The sequence below is a fragment of the Paramisgurnus dabryanus genome, chromosome 21 (assembly GCF_030506205.2).
Source record: "Paramisgurnus dabryanus chromosome 21, PD_genome_1.1, whole genome shotgun sequence".
Lineage (NCBI taxonomy): Eukaryota > Metazoa > Chordata > Actinopteri > Cypriniformes > Cobitidae > Paramisgurnus > Paramisgurnus dabryanus.
The window spans coordinates 24,670,490-24,695,934 of record NC_133357.1 but is presented as its reverse complement, the minus strand read 5'-3'; the positions used below and the strand labels follow the sequence as shown (position 1 = coordinate 24,695,934).

The following is a 25,445-nucleotide window of genomic DNA, read 5'->3' as shown; positions in this document are numbered from 1 at the left end:
GAGGACTATTTACATCGTAACATGTAAGGGTATATGAGATTACACTCCAGTAATTTACGTTCCAGTAATTTACGTTAAACACATGAACCCGCCTTCAAAGTTTGTATTTAAAATAGGGCGGTAGTATAATAGATAATCCAAACAGCGCCGTCAAAAACGTGACGTCCTTTAGAGATGTTCCCAATCGCTTGCTCGTTCCTCCACCAAAATATTGATAGACAAAACATGTAGCCAGTTATATAAAGAATTCAACGATCTCTGTGTGACTTTTTGTGTGTGTTTGACTTCATGCTGCGCTGCAAGAACTGACAGACAGATGACATCAACTTTGACGTCATCCGGCTGCAACACCGCATAAAGTTGAGCAAGCCAGTGACGCGGCTGACGTACAACGCAGCTGACTGTTATTTGTTCCGCCCTAGCTTCTTCTTTTTTCTTTTGTTTTGTGCACCCGGGTTCGTAGTCTGGGGAGACGCAAGCTGTAAGTTTGAAAATAAAAAAAAACTTACCAAACATGTCAAAGCGACAGGTTAGCCGCGTCACTATGGTCACTAAAGTCACGGGACTTCACGCGGTTCACAACAGAACCGAAAGAGAAGACAGAATAAAGTCATAATTCTTGCTATTTTTGGACCACAACGTATTTTCGATGCTTTACTGTAATACATTCAAGCTGACCCACTGATGTCACATTGACTACTTTGATGATATTTTTATTAACTTTCTGGACATGGAAACCGTACATAGATTTTCAGTAGTTGGGACAAAAGCTCTCTGACTAAATCTAACGTTAAACATCTTAAACTGTGTTCCGAAGATGAAAGGAGGTCTTCCAAGTTTAGAATGACATAAGGGTAAGTCATAAATGACATTATTTTCATTTTTGGGTGAACTATCCTTATTTAGTAGTCACGCTGTTCCCTTTGGGGGCGGGGGCGAAAACACAAGCCGCTTATCCAGGATGTAAATATGCACAGACAATGACACCCCCCGCTGCACGCTAGAACCTCCGGAAAAACAAGCCTATTTCAACTGCAAAATGTACACTTTTAAATATACAAAAACTGCCTCTCAAACATGGAGAGGCTTCTTTGTGATCTCAACTAACAGATTCTGCAATAAAACGAAAAAAACACATTTTGAAAAAAAAAAACGTTCTTTCTCATTTTCTCGAAAGTTGTGCTGCCGACTTGTGTCAATGGTTTCTGTGATGGGTCACATGTGTGAATCTGAAATGCATTTGCTTTTGACTTTGTAACTTTTCTTAAAAGACGCAGCAAATAATAAACAATACCCAGTTGTGCAGAAACATCGAAAGAGTTATAATAAACATATTTTAGCCTGACTGTTGTTTCTCTTTTTTATGTCCTCGGTAGAGATTCCTATCCCAAATCTGGCTGCGAATCCAACCTGGACAGAGTTTTTCCCAAAGGAACAAATCACCATGCAGTGTGGATTTGGAAGCAGTTCTGATGGCTGGTCATTTAAATGGACCAAAAATGGCAAAACAATTAAAAAAAACCCTACTTTAACCATTACAGCAGAGAGTTCTGACTCTGGACAATATGCATGTAAAGGAAAACTTAATGGCAGATCAGTTGTTACCCAACAGAGTGATGTATTTCAACTAAACATAAGAGGTAAGTTCAGTCATAAATAATTCCAAACCATTCCTATTTTCCACTTTCCATAGTGTCACATTTACTACAGTTAACTGAGTGGGTCTAGTGAGTACATGGTTCTGTGTACAGTACATGAAATGGGTTAAGAGTTAATTAAAGCTATTTTGAAGCATAAAGGAAATAGCATTTAGATACGTCATTTTAAGAATACAATAATTGAGCACAGAATGATTTTAAAACAAAGGGGCCATATGCATAAATGTGAATCTGAAAATGCATCTGCTTTTGACTTTGCAACTTTTCGTAAAAGACGTAGCAAATAATAAACAATACACAATTGTCCAGTATCATGGCCCCATTCTAGTTACCCTCATGTTTTTCCCCTTTATCACTATCTGGAATTCATTTCCCATGATCCCTCACTCTCCCTTACCTCACCTGGAATTTGCGGACTATGCCTATCAGGTGAGCTGGAGGGATTCCACCCTTAACAACTGCTTTCGTTTGGGACTGGATCATGAGCTTCAAATTATGGTTTTGCCCGATTTATGTGAAATCTCCTTCATAGATTTCTTAAATTATGTTCCCCAATTAAACGGCTCTAATTTCGAGATTGATATTGTTCCTGAGGACAAATTTAATGTAAATGATCCAGTCCCAAACCGAAACCGCCCTTCAGTTCACCACAACTTATCACCCAGTGTCTTCCACCTCGCCTCACCTTCACCCGTGCCTGGTTTGATCCTCTGAAATACGCAAACCTCTTCATCAGATGGCCATCACCATTCCTGCCTATGTTCTCCGCGAGCCGCAGACTTGCTCATCTGTTCCCCGCAAGATGAAGACTCGTTCCTTTGTTTCCCGCGAGCTGAAGACTCACTTATCTGTTCCCAGCGAGATGAAGACTCGCTTCTCTGATCCCCGCAAGCCGAAGACTTACTTTTCTGATCCCTGCGAGCCAAGGACTCGCTTTCTTATGTTCAAATTATGTTTGTGCAAGCAGCCAGATTCCCGAATCTGGTTAGGTATGGTCCTGTGGTCCATTTTGCATCAGAGGTATGTCCTTTGAGTTCCGTGCTTCCCATGTTTGCCATAGCCCTGTGGTGTACGTGGTCTGCTTACTGCTCTTCAGTTTCCTGTGAGTACACTCAAGCCAACAAACCTGAATCGCCTGAATCACCTGAACTTCCCTGAATTGCTTGTTTAACCTGAAATGCCTGAGTCACCTGTTTCACCTGAGTCGCCTGGTTCACCTGAGTCCCCTGGTTCACCTGAGTGGCCTGTTTCACCTGAGTTGCCTGGTTCACCCGAGTTGCCTGGTTCACCTGAGTCACCTGTTTCATCTGGTTCACCTGAGTCGCCTGGTTCACCTGAGTCGCCTGTTTCTCCTGGTTCACTTGAGTCACCTGTTTCACCCGAGTCGTTGGTTTAACCTGATTCACCTGAGCTCCCTGAACTCTCTGCCTGGTCAAAGGTAGCTGTTCCCGAGCTCCCTGAACTCTATGCCCAGCCCAGGATGGCCGTTCCCAAACTCCCTGAACTCTCTGCCCGTCCCAAGATGGCTGTTTTCGGGCACCCTGAACTCTCTGACTGGCCCAAGATGAACGCTCCCAAATGCCCTGAACTCCCGGTCTGGCCAGAATAATTTTTTGGGGGGCTATACCACCACGGTCGCAGTGACTGTGAGCCCTCCATGCTTACCTGTCCTCAGTGTCATGGTCACTGTGACAGTTGGTGTCCTGCTGGCACCTCCCATCCTGCCCGCGTCTTCAATGCCTCCCATCCTGCCGATGTCTCCAGCGCCTCCTGTTCTCCAGGCGCCACCGTGGCCTTCTGTCCTGCTGGCACCCTTGTGGCCTCCTGTCCTACCCGCGCCTCCATGGCCTGGCTTGGCTGAATTGCCTGAATCACCTGGCTTACCTGAATTGGCTGACTTTCCTGAATCACCTGAGTTGCCTGGTTGACCCGAGTCGCCTGTTTCACCTGGTTCAACTAAGGCGCCTGTTTCACCTGGTTAATCTGAGTCCCCTGTTTCACCTGGTTAACCTGTGTCGCCTGTTTCACCTGGTTCACATGAGTCATCGGTTTTACCTGATTCACCCGAGTCAACTGTTTCACCTGGTTCCTCTGAGTCATCGGTTTCACCTGATTCACCCGAGTCAACTGTTTCACCTGGTTCACCCGAGCTCCCTAAACTCTCTGCCCGGCCCAAGATGGTCACTTACAAATGCCCTGAACTCCCGGTGTGGCCAAAATAATTTTTGGGGGGGCCATACCACCATGGTCGCAGTGACCGTGAGCCCTCTATGCTTATCGGTCCTCAAGTGTCATGGTCACTGTGACTAACGGTGTCCTGCCGGCGCCTCCATGGCCTCCTGTCCTACCCTCGCCTCTGTGACCACCAGAACTGCACCTCCATGGCCACTGGTGTGGGCAGTACCTTGTGGACCCTGGTGCTACATGGACCATCCTGGAGGTATTCCCATCTAGTCCCAGCCTCCAGGAAAATCACCCCCGTCCCTGGTAGTAAATTTTCTAGGCGCGAGAACGCACCTTCTGGGAGGGGGGAGTACTGGCACGGCCCCATTCTAGTTACCCTCATGTTTTCCCCTTTATTACTTTCTGGACTTAATTTTCCACGATCCATAACTCTACCTTATCTGAGCCTCATTTGTAATCATCACACTTGCCAGCAATCCTCATCAGTCACCTTATATGTACTATGTTTGTCTTCCTCACGTGGTTGGTCATTGCTTATTGTTGTGTAAGATGCAAATCATCCAACCTTTATAAGCCAACTAGTACACCTAATTAAATATATACAATTCTTCTGAGCAATATAAACCTGTGGTTTGTTATTTTATACTCCTTTTGCTATGTTAAATTCTTTATGTTACTTTGTACGCCATGTGTTGCTTTAATGTAAAGTATTATAAACACAGAGGTGGGAGTATATGCATGGCAGCTCTTAAATTGCATGTTTAACAAAATGACACATATATGGTTTTGTATTTACTAGTTTATTAAGAGTAGAGAGATTGATGCATGTATTAGATAGAACAAAGCATAAGGGATACATTACAGTTTAAAGGATGATTTAAAGACCTGTCTTCGTGGGAGAAAGCGCAGAGGAGCCAAGAGAAGAGACTTTGTCGTATATTTAAGATATTAGGGGAATTTCCCAGTAAACTTAAGGATCAAAGGCGTGTCATGAGGCCTTGAATATGATTCCTGGAATTCGGACTTGAGACCGTCCCTATAAATTGATGCTGGTGCAGAGCTTATGCAGATCTGGACGTGCCAGCATCTCCGTTGTCTGACAGCCTGAAATCTTGTGTGCTCTAGACTTAATACTTTTTGAAACTTTGTATTTTTGTTTTATTACTTATTCTTATTTCTTATTTCTTTTTAATCCGGAAAAACTTGTAATCGCAACTAACTAAATTGTATTAATACATTTTATAAAAGACAAGAAGTCTGCTTGCGTGAACTTAGCTCAAATCTTCTGACAATTATGTGAGTATAATTTAATCTTTCGAATTCTACCTTATTTAAGGTAATGTGCGATTGGTATACTTAGGGAAGTAATTGTTCGATTTGACTATCCTTGCCTAACCCTGAATAGAAAGAATAGGCAAAAGGTACAAATTTTTTGTACCATAAAACATTATGTTTCTGGGTATGTTTGTGTATCTAGTCGCTTTTTAAGTTCCAGTCTATGTTTTTCATTAAAAGTATTATTACAGTTGAGTCCTTCGTCTTATCTTGTCTTCCTCAAACACCACACCCTGACATCCAAAAACACCTAAAGAGTTATAATGAACTTATTTTAGCCTGACTATTGTTGTTTTTCCTTATGTCCTTCGCAGAGACTCCTATCCCAAAGCTGACTTCGAATCCAACCTGGACAGAGTTTTTCCCAAATGAGCAAATCACCATGCAGTGTGGATTTGGAAGCAGTTCTGATGGCTGGTCCTTTGAATGGACCAAAAAAGGCAAAACAATTAAAACAAACCCTACTTTAACCATCACAGCAAAGAGTTCTGACTCTGGAGAATATGCATGTAAAGGAAAACTTAATGGCAGATCAGTTGTTACCCAACAGAGTGATGTATTTCAACTAAATGTAAGAGGTAAGTTCAGTTATAAATAATTCCACACCATTTCCCACTTTCCATTGTGTAACATTTACTACAGTTGAGTGAGTGGGTCTAGTGAGTAAAGCTGGTGTTACTGAATCGAAATGGGGACAAATTTGCAATTGTCATGGTTCTGTGTACAGTACATGAAATGGGTTAAGAGTCAATTCAAGCGAATTGGAAGCATAAAGGTTTTTTCACAGGAAATAGCATTTAGATATGTCATTTTTAGAATACAATTATTGAGCACAGGATGTTTTTTAAACAAAGGGGACATATGCATAAATGTGAATCTAAAGTGCAACTGCTTTTGACTTTGTAACTTTTCGTAAAAAAAGCAGCAAATAATACACAATCGTCCAGTGTCATGGCCCCATTCTAGTTACCCTCATGTTTTTTCCCTTTATCACTAACTGGACTTAATTTCCCATGATCACTCACTCTCCCTCACCTCAGCTGTAATTTACAGACTATGCCCATCAGGTGAGCTGGAGGGATTCCACCCTTAACAACTGCTTTCTTTTGAGACTAGATCATGATCTTCAAATTATGGTTTCGCCCGATCTATGTGAAATCTCCTTTATAGATTTGTTAAATTATGTTCTCAAATTAAACGGCTCTAATTTCGAGATTGATATTGTTCCTGAGGACAAATTTAATGTAAATGATCCAGTCCCAAACCGAAATCACCCTCCAGTTCACCATAACCCATTGTCTTCAACCTCATCTCACCTTCACCCGTGCCCGGTTCGATCCTCTGAAATCTGCAAACATCTTCATCAGATGGCTGTCACCATTCCTGCCTTTGTTCCCCACGAGCTACAGACTTGCTCATCTGTTCCCCTGTGAGATGAAGACTCTTTCCTTTGTTTCTCAAATGATGTTTGTGCAGTCGGCCGGAATCCCGAGTCAAGTTAGGTATGTTCCCGTGATCCATCTTGCATCAGAGGTATGTCCTTTGAGTTCCGTGCTTTCCATGTTTGCCATAGCCCTGTGGTGTACGTGGTCTGCTGACTTCTCTTCAGTTCCCTTTCAGTCGGTCACTACGACGTCACGTCGTGACCGACGAATTGGGAACTCGCTTAGAGAGACCAATCTGCTTCGAATACTACTAAAACGCCAATGAACTTGGCATTGAGATATTTGCATAATGCTGGCGCCGCCCCGCCAGGTGCGTATATAAGCAGCAGGTGCAAATAAGGAAATTAGCTTTTTATCGCTTCGAAAGCCGGCAGTATCTGCTACTGAGAAGCTACTCTACTCTGGTGGGATTCGATTGCTGAAGTTGGTTGGACTAGCAGTACCACAGCGGACGCTTCGCTTAATTCCACGACTCTACATCTTTATTTTGTTTTGAGTTTAGTGTGTGCGTTGCCTTCCTGTGCGCTCATCAACTAAGCATCTGAGTGAATTTCCCTAAAAGAGTGATACGAGAGAGCTTTGTGCCTTGTTAAAGGCAGCCACTCTCTCGTATATCCGGACATCAGCGTCCTTTTCAGGATGGCTTTTCGTCCGTGCGATCTTGGGTGCGGCAAATACATGGGTCCGAAGGACGGTCACGAGCGTTGTCTTTCGTGTTTGGGCATCGAGCACGCAGAGGCAGCGTTCGCTGGGGGTAAGTGTTCTCACTGCGAGAACATGTCCCTTGTGGATTTGCGCAGACGGTTGTCTTTCCTCCGGGAAAAACGCAACCCTCGTCATGCGAGTGCTGAACGCCGCCACGGTGCGGCTGTGAAGCTCTCTAAGGACGACCTGCGCATCACTGTGCTGAGCCGAGCGGGGGATTCGTCCTCAGGCTCTCAGCCTCCTCATCCACAGCCGGTTGATGTGCCGATGGAGACTTCAGCGTCGTGTTCTACGATGTCTCTAGAATCCATCGTGCCGCCCTCCGGGTCCACCGACGCCGCAGCATCCGAGGGTGGGCCTCCTCCCCCTGACGTGGACCCCGACGCCCTTCCTCCCTCTGGTCGGGTTGGGACGCCGGAGTTCGATCCAGAGATGGTGGCCGTGCTCGCTCGAGCGGCGGAGACCGTAGGGTTAGAGTGGGTCCCCCCCCCTCAGCCCGAACCGTCCCGCCTGGATGATTGGTTCTTTGGAGCTGCCCGGGTTTCACAACCCTCTCCACCGGTGCCTTTCTTCCCCGAGGTGCACGAGGAGCTGACTAGAACCTGGAAGTCGCCGTTTTCCACGAGATTACGGCCGTTTCAGCCCTCCCCCCTCACCTCCCTCACCAGCGGAGCCGCTAAGGGTTATACGGGGATCCCTCCCGTGGAGCGTGCTGTCGCGATGCAGCTGTGTCCGGCACACGCTCCCTCTTGGAAGGACCGCCCAACCCTCCCCTCTCGTGCCTGCAGACAGTCCTCCGGTTTAACGGGCGCTGCCCACCAGGCATGTGGAGAGGCGGCCTCAGCCCTGCACGCAATGGCGTTGCTGCAGGTTCACCAAGCCAAAGCCTTGAGGGATCTGCACGAGGGAGGACACGACTCGCCTGTCCTTTCGGAGCTCCGGGCTGCCACTGACCTGGCTCTTCGCGCTACGAAGGTGACAGCGCAGGCGATTGGTCGTGCCATGTCCACGATGGTGGTCCAGGAACGCCACTTATGGCTATGTCTGGCTGACATGTCGGATGCGGAGAAGAACAAGTTCTTGGACGCTCCAGTGTCGCAGGCTGGCCTCTTCGGTGAGTCGGTGGAGTCTTTTGCCCAGCAGTTCTCCGCCGCCCAGAAGCAGACAGAGGCGATCGCACAGATCATGCCCCGTCGCAAGCGACCTGCATCTCGCCCTCCAGCGCCGGCGGGCCCGTCTGCTCCTCGCCGAGGGCGCCCTGCGGCGGCTGCCTCCGCCCCCCCCACTAGAACATCTTCCAGGCCACGGAGGGGGAACAGCCGTCGACAGCCCGCCCCGCCCGCCCCACCCGCTTCCCGTGGTAAACGGAAATCGAAGCGGCCCTGAGACGGGCGACCTGGATTTGGATGGGATCACTCTACGGGAGACGGTGATGGCATCGCTCCCTCCACTGGTAGAGGGCCGGGTGGAGAATCTTTGGTTTCCTTTTGTTTCTGTTCCGCCGGCTTCTCAGCCGGCACCCACAAAACCACAAAAAGAGTGCATTCCTATTCCTTCTCCAGGTCTTCAGAGGATCGAGAGAGATGTGAGCGGGCATTCACATGCTCTTCCTCCCTCTCCTCTATCGCCAGCGGGTGTTCTGAGGAGTTCCAGCTCTCCGCTGAGGAGACGGGACCACCAGCACCCTCCTCGGAGTCTGTGCTCTCCGCTGAGGAGACCAGACGACCGTCACCCTCAGCGGGCTCAGGTCAGTGTCACACACACACATACTGTAGATACTTATGCTGTCTCAGCAGACGTACCGGCAGTACCACCTGTCCCGCTCCCCCGCGGGTACCCCGACAGTGCCGTTAATTCCCCTCGTACGGTCCCTGGGGGCGTGGCTTCAGCTTCCCAGCCCGTCTCGTTGGGTTTTACGCACTGTTCGCCTCGGTTACGAAATTCAATTCATCCGGCACACACCCAAATTCTCGGGCATTCGTTTCACCACGGTGAAAGCGTCCGATGCACACGTACTGCGTGCAGAGGTCGAAGTCCTGCTGGCGAAGGACGCGATCGAGCCGGTCCCTCCAACCGAGATGAGATCGGGCTTCTACAGCCCGTATTTTATAGTACCCAAAAAAGGCGGTGGGTTGCGACCGATCTTGGATTTGCGCGTTCTGAACAAATCTCTGCAGAAGAGGTCCTTCAGGATGATAACACCGAAGCAAATATTCAATTCAATTCGCCCCCAAGATTGGTTTGCGGCAATAGACCTGAAAGACGCGTACTTTCATGTGTCCATAATCCCTCGTCACAGACCGTTTCTCCGGTTTGCATTCGAGGGACGGGCATACCAGTACAAAGTTTTACCGTTCGGGCTATCCCTCTCTCCCCGTGTGTTCACGAAAGTAGTGGAGGCGGCGTTAAAACCCCTCAGAGAGAGCGGCGTTCGCATATTGGCTTACCTCGACGATTGGCTTATAATAGCGCATTCTCGACGGACGCTGTGCGAGCACAGAGATTTACACTTCGGCATCTCGCCCGTTTGGGTCTTCGGGTCAACTGGGAAAAGAGCAAACTCTGCCCCACGCAGAGGATCTTTTTTCTCGGGATGGAACTGGACTCGATCGATTTATCGGCGCGTTTGACAGAAGAGCGCGTCCAGTCAATTCTGACTTGCCTCGGTTCATTCCGAGGGAAGAATGCGGTCCCGCTGAAACAATTTCAAAAGCTCCTGGGGCATATGGCTGCAGCAGCGGCCGTGACACCGCTCGGACTGCTCCATATGAGACCGCTTCAGCGTTGGCTTCACGATCGAGTCCCGAGGAGAGCGTGGCGCGCCGGCATCCATCGTGTAACCATTACACCTGCGTGTCGCCTAACATTCCCCCCGTGGTCGGACCCCGCGTTTCTCAGGTCCGGTGTGTCCATGAGACAGATCGCTCAGCATGCTGTTGTACACACAGATGCGTCCGACACGGGCTGGGGTGCCACGTACGACGAGCTTACGGCTTCAGGGGTGTGGACAGCACCCCAGTTGCACTGGCATATCAATTGCCGAGAGTTGTGGGCAGTATATCTGGGACTTGTACGCTTCGCTACGGAGCTGCGAGGGAAGGATGTACTAGTACGCACCGACAACACTGCGACCGTTGCGTATATCAACCGTCAAGGCGGTTTGCGCTCCCGTCACCTGTCGCATCTCGCTCGTCATCTCCTCCTTTGGAGTCAGAAGCATCTGAGGTCCCTTCGTGCCATTCACATTCCGGGCTCGCTCAATACAGCAGCGGACGCGCTTTCTCGAGCTGCGCGCCCCGGCGAATGGCGACTCCACCCCCAGACGGTCCAGCTAATTTGGAAGAAGTTCGGTCGTGCGCAGATAGATCTGTTTGCGTCGCCGGACGATACCCACTGTCGCCTATTTTATTCACTAACCGAGGGCAGCCTCGGCGTGGACGCATTGGCACACAGCTGGCCTCGGGGGATGCGCAAATACGCATTCCCCCCAGTGAGCTTAATCGCACAGACACTGTGCAAGGTCAGGCAGGACGAGGAGAGCCTTTTACTGATCGCCCCATATTGGACGAGCAAGAATTGGTTTCCAGAGTTAATGCTCCTCGCGACAGCCCCTCCCTGGCGGATTCCCCTGAGGAAGGACCTTCTTTCTCAAGGAGGGGGCACATTATGGCACCCGCGCCCCGACCTGTGGGATCTCCATGTATGGTCGTTGAGCGCGCGCAAGGTTTAGGTGATTTACCGCAAGCGGTATCTAACACAATCAACGCGGCACGAGCTCCGTCTACGAGACGGGCTTACGCGTTTAAATGGAACCTTTTCGTCACCTGGTGCTCTTCGCAACGCGAGGACCCCAGAGAATGCCCTATTAACACCGTGCTTTTATATCTTCAACATAGGTTAGACGGTAGGCTGTCACCCTCCACCATTAAAGTTGATATCGCTGCTATTTCTGCTCATCACTCACTTATTAACGGCAGAACAGTTGGCCAGCATGATTTGGTTGTTAGATTTCTAAGAGGCGCTCGTAGGCTAAACCCCTCGCGCCCTCCTTCTATTCCTCCCTGGGACCTGTCCATGGTGCTGAAAGCCCTTCAGGCCCCCCCGTTCGAGCCTTTGCAGTCTGTGAGTCTGAAGCTTTTATCAATGAAAGCTCTGACCCTGCTAGCATTGGCCTCAGTGAAGAGAGTAGGGGATTTACATGCATTCTCTGTTGACGACTCGTGCCTTCAGTTTGGTCCTGCTGCCTCAAGCGTAACATTGAGGCCCAGACCAGGCTACGTGCCCAAAGTTCCCACTACTCCTTTCAGAGATCAAGTGGTGAGCTTGCAAGCGCTGCCTCCGGAGGACGCAGACCCAACCATGGCTTTGTTGTGCCCCGTACGCGCACTGCGACTCTACGTGGATCGCACGCAAAGCCTCAGGACCTCAGACCAGCTCTTTGTTTGTTATGGTGGCCAGCAGAAAGGGAAAGCTGTCACTAAGCAGAGGATGTCTCATTGGATAGTTGATACTATCGCCCTGGCTTATAATCTTCAGGGTATTCCTTGCCCCTTTAATTTGAGAGCGCACTCCACACGGAGCGTTGCCTCATCTTGGGCTCTAGCTCGCGGTTCCTCGCTAACAGACATCTGTAGAGCTGCTGGTTGGGCGACACCTAATACGTTCATTACTGTCACTGGAAGAGGTCAGCCCCTAGTGGCGTTTTGATAGGGATTCCCAATTCGTCGGTCACGACGTGACGTCGTAGTGACCGACTGAAAGGGAACGTCTCGGTTACGGATGTAACCCTCGTTCCCTGAAGGAGGGAACGGAGACGTCACGTCCCGTCGCCACAGGTGCTGCCACCTGCTGTTTATCGGCCGGTCACACTTTCCGGCTTTCTCAGCGAAAAAGAAGCTAATTTCCTTATTTGCACCTGCTGCTTATATACGCACCTGGCGGGGCGGCGCCAGCATTATGCAAATATCTCAATGCCAAGTTCATTGGCGTTTTAGTAGTATTCGAAGCAGATTGGTCTCTCTAAGCGAGTTCCCAATTCGTCGGTCACGACGTGACGTCTCCGTTCCCTCCTTCAGGGAACGAGGGTTACATACGTAACCGAGACGTTTCCTGTGAGTACACTCAATACAACGAATCTGAATCACCTGAATCACCTGGCTTACCTGAATCGCCTGACTTCCCTGAATCGCCTGTTTCACCTGAATCACCTGAGTGGCCTGTTTCACCTGGTTCACCCGAGCTGTCTGGTTCACCTGAGTCTCCTGTTTGACCTGGTTCACCTGAGTCACCTGTTTCACCTGAGTCGCTTGTTTCACCTGGTTCACCTGAGTCGCCTGTTTCACCTGGTTCACCTGAGTCTCCTGTTTCACCTGGTTAACCTGAGTCACCTGTTTCACCTAAGTCGCTTGTTTCACCTGGTTCACCTGAGTCGCCTGTTTCACCTGGTTCACCTGAGTTGCCTGTTTCACCTGGTTCACCTGAGTCGTTGGTTTCACCTGATTCACCGGAGCTCCCTGAACTCTCTGCCCAGCCAAAGGTAGCTGTATTGGGGCTCCTGGAACTATATGCCCTGCCCAGGATGGCCGTTCCCCGAACTCTCTGCCCGGCCCAAGATGACCGCTCCCAAATGCCCTGAACTCCCTGTGTGGCCCAAATAATTTTTTGGGGGGGCCATTCCACCACAGTTGCAGTGACTGTAAGCCCTCCTTGCTTACCTGTCCTCAGTGTCATGGTCACTGTGACCCTTGGTGTCCTTCCGGCGCCTCCGGTCTTGCCACCGCCTCCAGTCCTGCCCTTGTGGCCACCTGTCCTACCCACCCCTTGTGGCCTAGCTTGCCTGAATCGCCTGAATCACCTGGCTTACCTTAATCGCCTAACTTACCTGAATCGCCTGTTTAACCTGGTTTACCTGAGTCGCCTGTTTCACCTGGTTCACCTGCATCGCCTGTCTCACCTGGTTCACCTGAGTGGTTGGTTTCACCAGTTTCACCTCAGTCAACTGTTTCACCTGGTTCCTGGCCATACCACCATGGTCGCAGTGACCGTGAGCCCTCCGTGCTTACCTGTCCCCAGTGTCATGGTCACTGTGATTGTTGGTGTCCTGCCGGCACCTCCGTGGCTACCCGAACTGCCTGCACCTCCATGGCCACTGGTGCGGGCAGTACCTTGTGGACACTGGTGCTACATGGACCATCCTGGAGGTATTCCCATCTAGTCCCAGCCTCCAGGATGCCCACCCCCTCCCTGGAAGTACATTTTCTAGGCATGAGGACGCACCTTCCGGGAGGGGGGAGTACTGTCACAGTCCCATTCTAGTTACCCTAATGTTTTTCCCCTTTATTACTATCTGGACTTTATTCCATGATCCCTGACTCTCCCTCACCTGAGCCTCATTTGTAATCATCACACCTCCAGCAATCCTCATCAGTCACCTTATAAATACTCTGTTTGTCTTCCTCACTTGGTTGGTCATTGTTTATGTTTCTGGTTATGTTTGTGTATCAAGTCGCTGTTTAAGTTCCAGTCTATGTATTCATTAAAAGTATCATTACAGTTATTTACTTCATCGTCATCTTGTCTTCCTCCAACACCACACCTTGACATTCAAAAACACCTAAAGAGTTATAATAAACTTATTTTAGCCTGACTGTTGTTGTTTTTCCTTATGTCCTCGGCAGATATTCCTATCCCAAAGCTGACTGTGACTCCAACCTGGACAGAGTTTTTCCCAAATGAGCAAATCACCATGCAGTGTGAATTTGGAAGCACTTCTGACGGCTGGTCCTTTGAATGGACCAAAAATGGCAAACCAATTATAACAAACCCTACTTTAACCATCATAGCAAAGAGTTCATCTGACTCTGGACAATATGCATGTAAAGGAAAACTCAATGGCAGATCAGTTATTACCCAACAGAGTAATGAATTTCAACTAAACATAAAAAGTAAGTTCAGTCATACATATAATTTCAAACTATTCCTATACTTCCACTTGCCATTGTGTCACATTTTGTGTCATATTTACTACAGTTGAGTGAGTGGGTCTAGTGAGTAAAGCTGGTGTGACTGAATGAAAGTGGGAACAAATTTGCAATCGTCATGGTTCTGCATACATGAAATGGTTGTAAAGATAATTCAAGCTATTTTGAAGCATGAATATGTTTTCACAAAAAATTGCGTTTAGATATGTTATTTTGAGTATCAAAGATGAGCTTTAAGGGATAAAATTATTTATCACAGGGGTAATAAACAATACATAATGTGCAACATCTAAAGAGTTATAATAAACTTATTTAGGCTGACTGTTGTTGTTTTTCCTTATGTCCTCGGCAGAGACTCCTATCCCAAAGCTGACCGTGGATCCAACCTGGACAGAGTTTTTCCCAAATGAGCAAATCACCATGCAGTGTGGATTTGGAAGCAGTTCTGATGGCTGGTCCTTTGAATGGACCAAAAATGGCAAACCAATTAAAACAAACCCTACTTTAACCATCATAGCAAAGAGTTCATCTGATTCTGGACAATATGCATGTAAAGGAAAACTCAATGGCAGATCAGTTATTACCCAACAGAGTGATGTATTTCAACTAAATGTAAAAGGTAAGTTCAGTCATACATATAATTTCAAACTATTCCTATATTTCCACTTGCCATTGTGTCACATTTACTACAGTTGACTGAGTGGGTCTAGTGAGTAAAGCTGGTGTGACTGAATGAAGGTGGGAACAAATTTGCAATTGTCATGGTTCTGTATACATGAAATGGCTGTAAAGATAATTCGGTAACACTCTATAATAACAGCACACTATGAAGCATTAGTAAAGCATTAGTTAAGCATTACTAAATAGTCAGTTCTTCATTTATTAAACATTAATAGACATTAGTAAGTAGTTTAACATTGCTTTATTCTTGATTTATACGCTTATATATAATGTGTTTAATAATTGTCTTTTCATGCTTTATTAATGATCAGTTCATCATTTCTAAAATAAGTTTTACATTATTTACAGATCAGTTATTAAGATGTTTTCAGTCATAAGATCATTTAGGAAATGTAAATAAATGATTAATAAAATATCTAAACATTTATTTATACATCTTATTATTTAGACGTATAGTAATAAGTTAGTCATTGTGTTAATAAATGCTTTATTAACACATATTCCTACTGTAATTCATGATTAATTCAGGTCGTTATAAAACATTTAGAAGTGGTCAGTTAATTATTTTTGTGAGCTCATCTAAAGTGAGGAACTATTTATGCTTTGTAAAGAAGATTTAAAGTCTCCGTTTTCTTTAAAAAAGAAACAAACACAACACAGAGTAATACAGAACATAAAACATATTTATTTCAAGATGCAAAAATTAAACACGGTTGATACATGGTTAAAGAATACCTAGATTTATAAATTGGAAAAATGTGTGTTGTTTTTGCTCTTTTTTATATTTGTATTATACTTTATATTACTATATGGCTGTACAGTACATGTTTGTTGTCCATATTAGGTTTAATAATAAGAGGTAGTAATATTAATATTGTTTATTGTTCACTATTATTATTCTCATTATTTTTAATTTATTAATTGCCTCAGATAATGTTTTTGTTGTTTTTGTGGTGTGAAAGATAAATAAATAAAAAGTAAAAAAAAATGACATCCTAACCCAAACCCCAATTCTAACCCCAAATTCGAGCGACCATGGCTTAAAAATAGACAAAAAAAATTAGAAACCTGTATATTTAATAACCTCCTTAAACAAATCTAAAATCGAACCCTAAACACAAGTGAAAATGGTTTAATAAAAAACAGGAAAAAATGAGAAAACAATAAATAAAACGACAAAAAAGATTTTATGCTAATTTTATTGTTCTTGTGTTGTTTTAATCATTGCACCATTTCCTAAATAGGCTTTGGCTTATTACAAAAGTTAAAGGTTTTATTTTTGGTTGTATGTACAGTTGGAATTTGATGCTTTTTATTGACCATGTTTACATGCACTCTCATAATGAAATTAAATATGATTTTGGCAATATTGCGATTATACCTTACCTCATGTAAACACAATACTTCATAGGCCCCCCCATTGGCAAAAAAAGGATTTTTATAAGATAAGTTATATTCCACAACAAATGTACATATTAATTTAGGTTTTCATATCTTTTTAAATGTTACTTTATTACTGATGTCCGCACTGCCAGACTGGCTGTCTTAAAGTTGCCAGCCAGCACCAGCATTTTTCATGATTTTCACAAAAGTTTTATGCCTTCCAGAAAATGTTCTTCTTTAAATATATAAAATAAAAGAACAGACCCTTTGCTTTCAAACAAACAAAAAATGTTTCATCCTATCTTTATTAGTTCTCTTTTCATCACCTCTCAAATATGGGTAGGTTTCTTCAAAAACACAAAATTTTGAGCAAAAAGCTGAGATAATTCCAATTTTGCGGAGGACTTTCGATAGAGATCAGATGCAGATGGATTTTTAAAACATACATGGAGTTCTTTCTCTTTCAAGTGAGACTTTACTTCCGGGTTGTAAAAGTTGTGAAAGTGCGCAACCTGGTGGATGATAGCTCGTCAATGGCAGGGAAAGAGTTAAATAGAGTAATAAAGTCCTTCTTGATTCGCATTGTTCACTCATTTATAAATGAATCAAATATTATAATTTTCCCCAGGCGTTTAGTATCATGCGCAAATAGCATTAAATCAACAGAACATAATGATTATGTCTCTGTTTTGGGAGAAAAAATAAAATAAATAGGCTTATACAAAATATTTATAACGTGTTTTTTCTGACGTGCTCCAAAACCTACGCAGCAGAGAGCACATCATGTTTTTTAATGATTTTTAAAGAAGCACAATATTTTATTCTTATGCTACATTTACACCAGCCGCGGTAGAGGCATCAAGCGTGAGTGATTTCAATGTTAAGAGTGATTTCAATGTTAAGTCAATGTGAAGACGTCTTGCGGCGTGAATGAGGTGTTTAGCGAGACGCGGTAGACGCGATTCTGCCTCATTGTGCGAATTAAGCGCATGGTTCGGTACGCGCAAATGGTGTTTTTTGTGCATTTTGTGTTTGCCGTGAATTTCAGATGACGCCCGAGTTGAAAAGAAGTTTTAAATTTTCGCACTGCGTTAACCTGAAAAGAAGTTTTAAATTTTCGCACTGCGTTAACCAATCAGGAGCCTGCTTGCTGCTGTGGCGGCAGCCCTGCCCGAAGTCAATCATTCAAAATGAAGGAACGCTTGATATTGTCCGTTAGCATCCTGGAGCTATACGACACAAGTTCTTATTTCTATAGAGACAAGAATAAAAAGGACCTCGCTTGGAAGAGTGTCAGTGAGGACATTGGGCAACCTGGTAAGTTGAAAATACACGTTTCACTTTTGAGTCACGTGACGTTTATTGACCGGCGGCATTCCTGCCGTTTTTTAAACTATTGTCCCCCTATAGTAAGGTGACCAAATACAAACCGGTAATTTTCTCGATAAATGCACAATCAACATCAGCCATCTTGCAAACAGACAACCGCATAGCACTTGCCCCTCCAACAAGAAGCCTATTTTCGCCTCTGACACACGTCAAATGTTAGCTTTTTCAATGCGTCTACTTAGCTCTAGACGCGCGAATGCATTCAAAATGTTCAAGTGGCAAAGTAGGCGCAGTAGACGCAATTTTGACGCCCCTTAAAAAATGTCAAAGTAACCATTAGAAATTAAGTATTTGTTCAGCTGAGTGAAAACAACTCTTTCAATGATCTTGCCTATGAAAGGAAGATATGAGATTAGTTTGTAGTTGCTCAACACAGTGTTACCCAGGTTGGTCTTAACAACTGCAGTTTTAAGGGACTTTGGAAAAGTCCTAGAGATAAGTGATGAATTTACCACTTCTAGGAGATCTATTTCTAAACAGTTAAAGACACTTTTGAAAAAAATTTTTGAGTGTGTCAAGGGCGCAGGTTGATGTTTTAAGATGCTGTACTGTTTCTTCCAAAATTTTACCATCTACGGCTTCGAAATCAGACATTGTGATTTGTCTGACCCCGGCGCAGCTGAAGGATGTGCTGATCACCTTTCTGATATTATTGATTTTCTCAGAGAAGAAGTAAGCAAACTCACTGCATTTGCTGTCTGAGAGCATTTCACTTGGAATGTGACTTGGGGGGGGGGTTGTTAGTCTCTCTATGGTAGCAAAAAGAGTGCGTGTGTTGTTTATGTTGCTGTTTATAATATTTGAGAAGAAAGTCTGTCTAACCTTGCCTAGTTCCACATTGAAAGCAAGAAGGCTGTCTTTATAGATATTATAATGGACTACAAGTTTTGTCTTCCGCCATATGCGCTAAGCTTTTCTGCATTGTCTCTTCATATTCTGCACCGCTGTTGAGTTTCTCCAATGCGATTTTTGCCTTCCATTTTTTCTCCTAACTTTTACAGGAGACATATTGATACGGCCTCCAATGCATTTTTCACTTTGCATGTAGCCGCTATGACAGGAGCAGTCAGTGAAGTTTATGACACGCAGATTCTTTCTTGCTTAATCATTTATTTGCCTTTTGATACTTTACAGATCCTTTTTACGGTCAAAAAACTGTGTCCCTTTCCCACTCCTGCCAGCTCTAATCAAAAACACCTGTGTGATCACATGATATACTTTAGACAAAAGGAGGTGGGGCTACATAGAAACTAATGTGAATCTGGGCCTATTATTGCCCGAACACCCTGTGACAAAGAATGAATAAATATATAATTCACTATAATATATTATAATATCATAGAAAACTTAAACTTATTATTATAATCATAACAACAAAGGAACCACCAAAAAATAGCAAAAATGGCTCCAACATCCCGGCCCCTAATTGTCTACAATATTTATCTGACAATTACAATAAAAAACATGGAGCCATTAAATATAGTTCATTTGTTTTAGATTCCAAAAAAAATCTTCTTCAAAGATTTTCTTCTTCTTCTTCAAAAAAAAAAAAGAGAAAGTAGGTAAGAGTGGGGGTAATCTCAAGCCTCCATAAGAAGGCACAGCTTGGTGATTGGAGAATGTTACTTCTGGTCCATATTTTGACCCATCCAACATGTCCTCTGCTGTCTGGCATGATCTCTATTATTTTTCCCATTAACCATGAATTGCGTGGTGCTGCTTCATCCATGATCAACACAATGTCATCTGGCTTGAGTTTTTTTCTGACTATATTCCACTTTGCCTTTCCTGCATTAGGGGAAGATATTCTTTGACCCAGCGCTTCCAAAACAGGTCAGCGATGTACTGCACCTGTCTCCATCTTCGTCTGGCATAACAATCCTCCTTCTTAAACACTCCTGGTGGCAGCAGGGGTTTTCCTTTCAACAAGAGCAGATGGTTTGGTGTGAGAGGTTCAAGTGTGAAAGGAATCAGGAGAAAATCAACATAGTCCACATATATGCTTGGTGTTAAAGATATAGCCTTCATAAATAGCACACTGGTGTTCTCATTTAAGCATCTCTTTTTGACAGACAAAGATCTAGTTTCAATAGTAGGAGAGATCAATATATCAAAGAAAATACAGAAATGATCAGACAGTGCTACATCCTTAATAACAATCGATGAAATGTTTACACCCTTACTGATAATTAAATCTAGAGTGTGACTACGATTGTGTGTGGGTCCATGTACATGTTGATCAGATCAAAAGTATTTAAAACAGCTGTGATATCTTTTGCCATAATGCTTTCTGGCTTATCAATCTGAATGTTAAAATCTACAGCAATAGCAAAACAGTTAAACTCTGAGGAAATTGTTGATAACAGTTCTGTAAAGTCCTCAAAAAATGCTGGAGAGTATTTTGGGGGCCTGTAAATAATGATAAGTAGAATGCGTTGAGTACCTTTTAACACAATACTCAGATATTCAAAAGATGGGTAATTCCCAAATGACACTTGTTTACATTGATAGACATGTTTAAAAAGAGCAGCTCCACCTCCACCTCTCCTAGCAGTTCTGCAGACATAAAAGTAAAAGTAAAGTAAAGTAAGGAGGGGCTGTTTCATTGAAGACTGTTGCACTGTAGCATTCTTCTAGCCATGTTTCATTTAGAAACACAAAATCCAGGTTGTTTGTGGTTATTAAGTCGTTGACTAGAAGTGATTTATTTTTAAGTGAACAGATGTTTAAAAAATGCTTTTCTTTAAATATTTGATAAAATTAGTATTATCGTAGCAGGAACCCGACACATCACTGTAATCAGTTGTTTTTGGTTCACCTACAGCAGATGGAGGAGGGTGTGTGCCTTGGCGTTTTGTCAGAGACCGAAGAGCTCTCACAGGATGATGAGGGGGAGCTGGGCCCACTGGCTTTGGTGGTTGGGGGGCTTGCCATTATCTGGTTGAAATCTGGGGACTCGCAGCAATAGAGTGGGATAGTTTAGTTCCAGCATAAACCAGTTCCTCCATTTTCCGGAGAAGGTCAAAAGCGGGGATGCTGGAGAGAGGAATGACATATCTAGTGAGGAGTCCTGTTGCTTTGATGTGAGCGGAGGCTGTGATATGTTGTCCTGGTTTCCCTGGCTGTTTTCCAGAAAATCGTCCTTGGGTGCTGAATCTTGGAGCAGTTCTAATCTGACACAGTCTGACTGTGGTGAGCTCTGTGGGCAGGACTCAGCTGAGATTGTGTCCATTAGCAGTGGTTGTTGTGGCTGCGTGGTGTTATCTCCCCCCTTGTGGGATCTGTCAACGTCATGTTTATTCAGGTGCTGAAGAGAAGTCCTGTGGTCATTCATACTCTGTCCAGGTGTGTGTGTGCCATTCAGGTTGAGTGGATTGGCACACACTGCTGAAGGATGATGAAGGGAGAAGTAGATATTGTCCGTTAACACTCTTGAACCCAGTCTGTTTGGGTGGATGCCATCCTGTTTAAATAGTTGTCTCTGACTCCAGAAAAGATTGAAGTTGTTTATAAAGTTCAGTCCCTTTATGTTGCAGGTTTTTTGCAGCCATAAATTAAATCCAAGCAACCGTGAAAACCTATTTGTTCCTCTTGCTGGAAGTGGTCCACTGATGAACGGCTGAACTTTCACTGTTCTGAGTGTTTCAAAAAGTTTGTTGAAATCCCTCTTAAGGTTCAAAAAAGGTTCTTAAATCCCTCTTTGTGAATATCATTCTTCCCCACATGAATGACAACTCGATTTACAGTCTTATGTTTCATCAGAATGTTCTGAAGTTCCCTCAGAAACGGTTGCTTGTGGAAGGCAGCATGTAGTTGAGTCCCTGTTGCTAATGTTTCTGATAAGTGAGTCGCCCAATATCAGAGTTCTGGGCTCGGATGCGCTCTGTGCTGAGTCCTGCTGTCTGCATGATCTTGAGCGGCAGTTAGCATCAGTGTTAGCTGCTGGCTGATTTGATCGATGTTCAATCACATTTATCACGTTTGGGGATTCCTCACTCATATTCATTAATACTTCAAATCTGTTCTCAAGATGTATAGGCGGTTGTAGAAAGTCAGTGTTTGCAATCCTTGTCCTAGCTGTATCTGGAGAAGAGGAAGCTACTGCGGCAAAATGTGATGCTTGTGACAGTCTGATTTCTCTAGTGATTGGTCTCGCTCCCTGTTTGTACCATTGATTAGTGTGTTGATCAATAGATTTATGGATCTCACCGGCTGTATGCTGAGGGCGTCCATGATGACGAAGCTCTTTTGTGTGTTCTGTCTGGTTTGGTAGTCCTGTAAGTAACTTTGTTTCAAGAACAGCAATCCTTTGTAAAAGTCTGTGGCAGTTTGAGCAGCAAGTAGATTTTTGATGAGGCATTTCTTTTTCTTATCCTATTGAATGAGGGCAGCTGTGTTTTTCCTTCTGGAATGTAAGATGATGGCGGTGGGAGGCTAGTCGGATGAAAAATTCCACTTTTTTGTAATCTTCCAGTCCTGAAAGTTTGTAATTTAACGTTGATGCCAAGCTTGGTTGTTTGAGCACTATGCTGATTTGCTGAAGTTAAAATTATAAGATAGAATATAAAAAGCAATAGAGCAAAGCGCAGAGCAGTAAGCAAGAGCGTCCAAACAGTAGCAAAGCAGGAAGCTTTTGCCATTTTAATAAAAATGGCCCTCATTCTTTTAACTGTGTGGAACAGTTACAAAAACCTTTGTAAACCATTATCATGTTTATTTTTTAGCTATCATTCAGGCTTGTATTTTAATGTAGTCAACGAAAATGTTATTAATTTTTATTGTCTAGTTCGTAGTGATCAACATTCACGACAAGAAACGTCGCAAACTGCAAGACTGAAGCAGTTATCAGGAAACGATAAATGAGATGCATAAACAATGCTGTAAGGGGCGTGTGTAGTGAGGATGCGCGTGTCATGTCATGGCAGCATAAAGTTATAAAGCTTTTCTATCAAGTTTAGTAACACTTCGGTGTGGGATGGATTATAGGCGTTTATCCCTACTTCTGTTTCACATGACAGTTTATGTACAAACACCTATGGTGTCAGTCGAAACGCTCTGTACTGCACCCAGTGCATTTTCAGTGATGGATTTTTTTGACAAATTTTCTTTAAAAAGAAAAGAAAAAACAAAATGAAACACTTTCAGTTTTTTACTAAATTGTTGTTGTGTAAATGTAGCCTTCGCCTCAGACTATCAAGAATAGGCAGTTAATGTTTGAGGATGGATTTTTAACCATACAACTGTTGTGTGCAGATTCCACGCCTAAACCAACCATAGAACAAGAGCCATCATTTGAGTTTTCCTACACTGGTGAACAAGTCCAGCTTACTTGCAACATGTCAGGTGCCGCATGGAAATATTATTGGTACAAAGACTCAAAGCCAACAAAACCTACTGCAAATAAAAATTATATTATTAATTCAGCATCGGTCCATGACACTGGTGACTATCACTGCGAAGCAAAGAGACGTGACTTCTCAATCAAAAGTAAGGGGGAAAAAGTGCAAGTTAAAGGTAAGTGAACATACAAATGACTACTGGTAACTTCAGTTTTAATGCAGGATACAACCTCATGACAGAGCAGTCATTGGTTTAAAGTTGTCACAAGAAAAAGTGTGTCATTTGTATACAGTGAATTTTGTGTCATGTTGCAAGCAAACTCAATCTGCTTTGCAAAGGGAAAACTCGACTAACAAACAAACAGAAATGTTGTGCGAATACAAAAGGCAATTTGAGAGAAAATGCTGATGATAACCTCTGTAAGTTGAATTCAATGTCTTGACACACAGAATTTGTTTACTATTAACAGACATTAATTATTAACATTTTCAATAAATTTAATGAGACCAACAGAATGAAGCCCAACAAATGAAATGTGTCTTTATTCAGTTGCTGCCACTGGCAGGGGTGCTATGTAAAGTAAAATTCAGCTTTTTAGAGAGACTTGTTTAAAATGCCATGCAAAGCTCAAAATTATTATTCATGACCCTTTCAAATAAGGTAATAATAGACCATTTCATTCTGAAGGCAAATCCTAGGGTTGTAAATGAACATGTTAACATGCTGCTGGATCATTTTTGCACTTAATAAAGCCACATACCTTCTATGTATATATCAAAACAGATTATTTTAATGCATTCTTTGTAACCTTTAAATGTCATTTTTCAGTTTATTAATTTTTTCTAGTGTTTTTCCAGTTTATTCCTTTAATTCAAATTATTGGCAGAAGTGGCACATAACAGAAACACACTCGCCTTAAACAATAACAAAAAAAACTAGTCTTGCTTTTGTAAAACTATTATTATAACAAATATAAAGTAATTGATTTGTTTGTTTTAAGCTCTTTCAGCAGCTTCACTGAAGCTGGTCACTGAATTGAGTGACATCATCGCTGGAAATATCCTGACACTGAATTGTAAGGTTTTAGATGATAAAACATGGAATTACACCTGGTTTGAGAACAATCAGGAGCTGAATGAATCTTCAAGTACATTAAAGGTCAAATCAACCGAAGAAACTATTAAAAATGAATTTAAATGCAGAGGGAAAAGGACAGAACGACCGCTGTACTCCTCTTTGAGTGATCCGTTCATGGTAGATGTAAGAGCCACATAGGAATAATTTCATTTAAAATAATAATTTAGTAAAATTAATAAGAAAATATTTCATTAAAATTCATAAGATCTTTTTGCTTTAAAATGCATATTTAGTAATGTTTAAATCTGATAACATTTAGTTATTTTGAGCTTCCAGTCAGATCGCACTACGTCATAACGCATGCGATTGAATGTGTTCAGTTAGTTTTGAAGTTAGATATGATGGAAGCAACACAGTTTTTTGACCGTGCGTACCATGTCTACTATGTAACAGCTTTTATTTATGTTTTGGAAGTAAACATTTAAAACGAAGATCGTGGTTTGCTCGTGTTTCAAATACTGGTTAAATTTGACTGACTTCAAAAGGTGGTACAGAAGAATAAGAAGCAAATAGGTGCCATTACATAGTCAAAAAACTTGCTAATCAGAGATCGACGCTGGATTACCTGGATAAAGGAGGACGTTGCTAGCTTGTTGTTGGATAAGGAGACAGCGGATTGGACTTTTTCGCCACAAACAAGTGTCAACGAGTTGATGCCAGCTTACACGCGTCGGATCGATACCAATCGGCAGTTTCACCGCTGTTTGTTCTGCTTTCCTCAGCTTCGTTAGCTAACGGCTAGTCAACGGAGAAGTAACGCTGCACGCTGAAGTGGGGACTTTTTTTCTTAAAAATACGTGAGACGCACAAGAAAATAATGAGTGACTTTGGAAGAGAAAAAAGGTATGACAACTTTTCCCTGTAAAACGTATGCTCATAGCAAGCTCAGTTCAGTCAATGTGGAGTTATGGCGATCTTTTAGAAGTTGTTTTGCACTCGGTTAATTGAAGAAAGTGTTTGAAACGTTTGCATACGACTAAAGCGTTAACTCTGCTATTTGTAAGATGGCTGAAGGAAATGAACAAAGATGTTTTGAGGATACAATGGAAAAGGGAAGGTCACATAAGATGACAGAGAAGGCTTTAGAAGAGAGATTGCAGAGGTTCATTGCATTGAGAAGAAGAACATTAGGAATTCTGACAAGCAAAAGAAAGGAGTTGGAAACAATGATGAGTGATGCTCAAAATTTACAAAGGGTGAAATACATG

General features: G+C 43.5%; 1 protein-coding gene across 1 annotated transcript; it reads left to right on the top strand.

Annotated features, from left to right (window-relative positions):
* The first annotated feature begins 1,359 nt into the window (after positions 1-1,359).
* LOC135775151 (Fc receptor-like protein 5) lies at positions 1,360-24,375 on the top strand. The gene is made up of 6 exons (XM_065285169.1): positions 1,360-1,640; positions 5,492-5,755; positions 14,005-14,271; positions 14,660-14,926; positions 23,014-23,274; positions 24,101-24,375. Exons 1-6 carry the CDS (start codon positions 1,364-1,366, stop codon positions 24,373-24,375), a joined length of 1,611 nt encoding a protein of 536 aa, XP_065141241.1. The 5' UTR covers positions 1,360-1,363.
* Positions 24,376-25,445: the final 1,070 nt, after the last annotated feature.

Bases quoted from the DNA above. Each gene is read 5' to 3' on its own strand.
- LOC135775151 (XM_065285169.1), top strand. From the start codon at position 1,364: ATGTCCTCGGTAGAGATTCCTATCCCAAATCTGGCTGCGAATCCAACC. The intron at 1,641-5,491 runs GTAAGTTCAGTC...TGTCCTTCGCAG, and splicing joins ATTTCAACTAAACATAAGAG to AGACTCCTATCCCAAAGCTG. The intron at 23,275-24,100 runs GTAAGTGAACAT...GTTTGTTTTAAG, and splicing joins GGAAAAAGTGCAAGTTAAAG to CTCTTTCAGCAGCTTCACTG.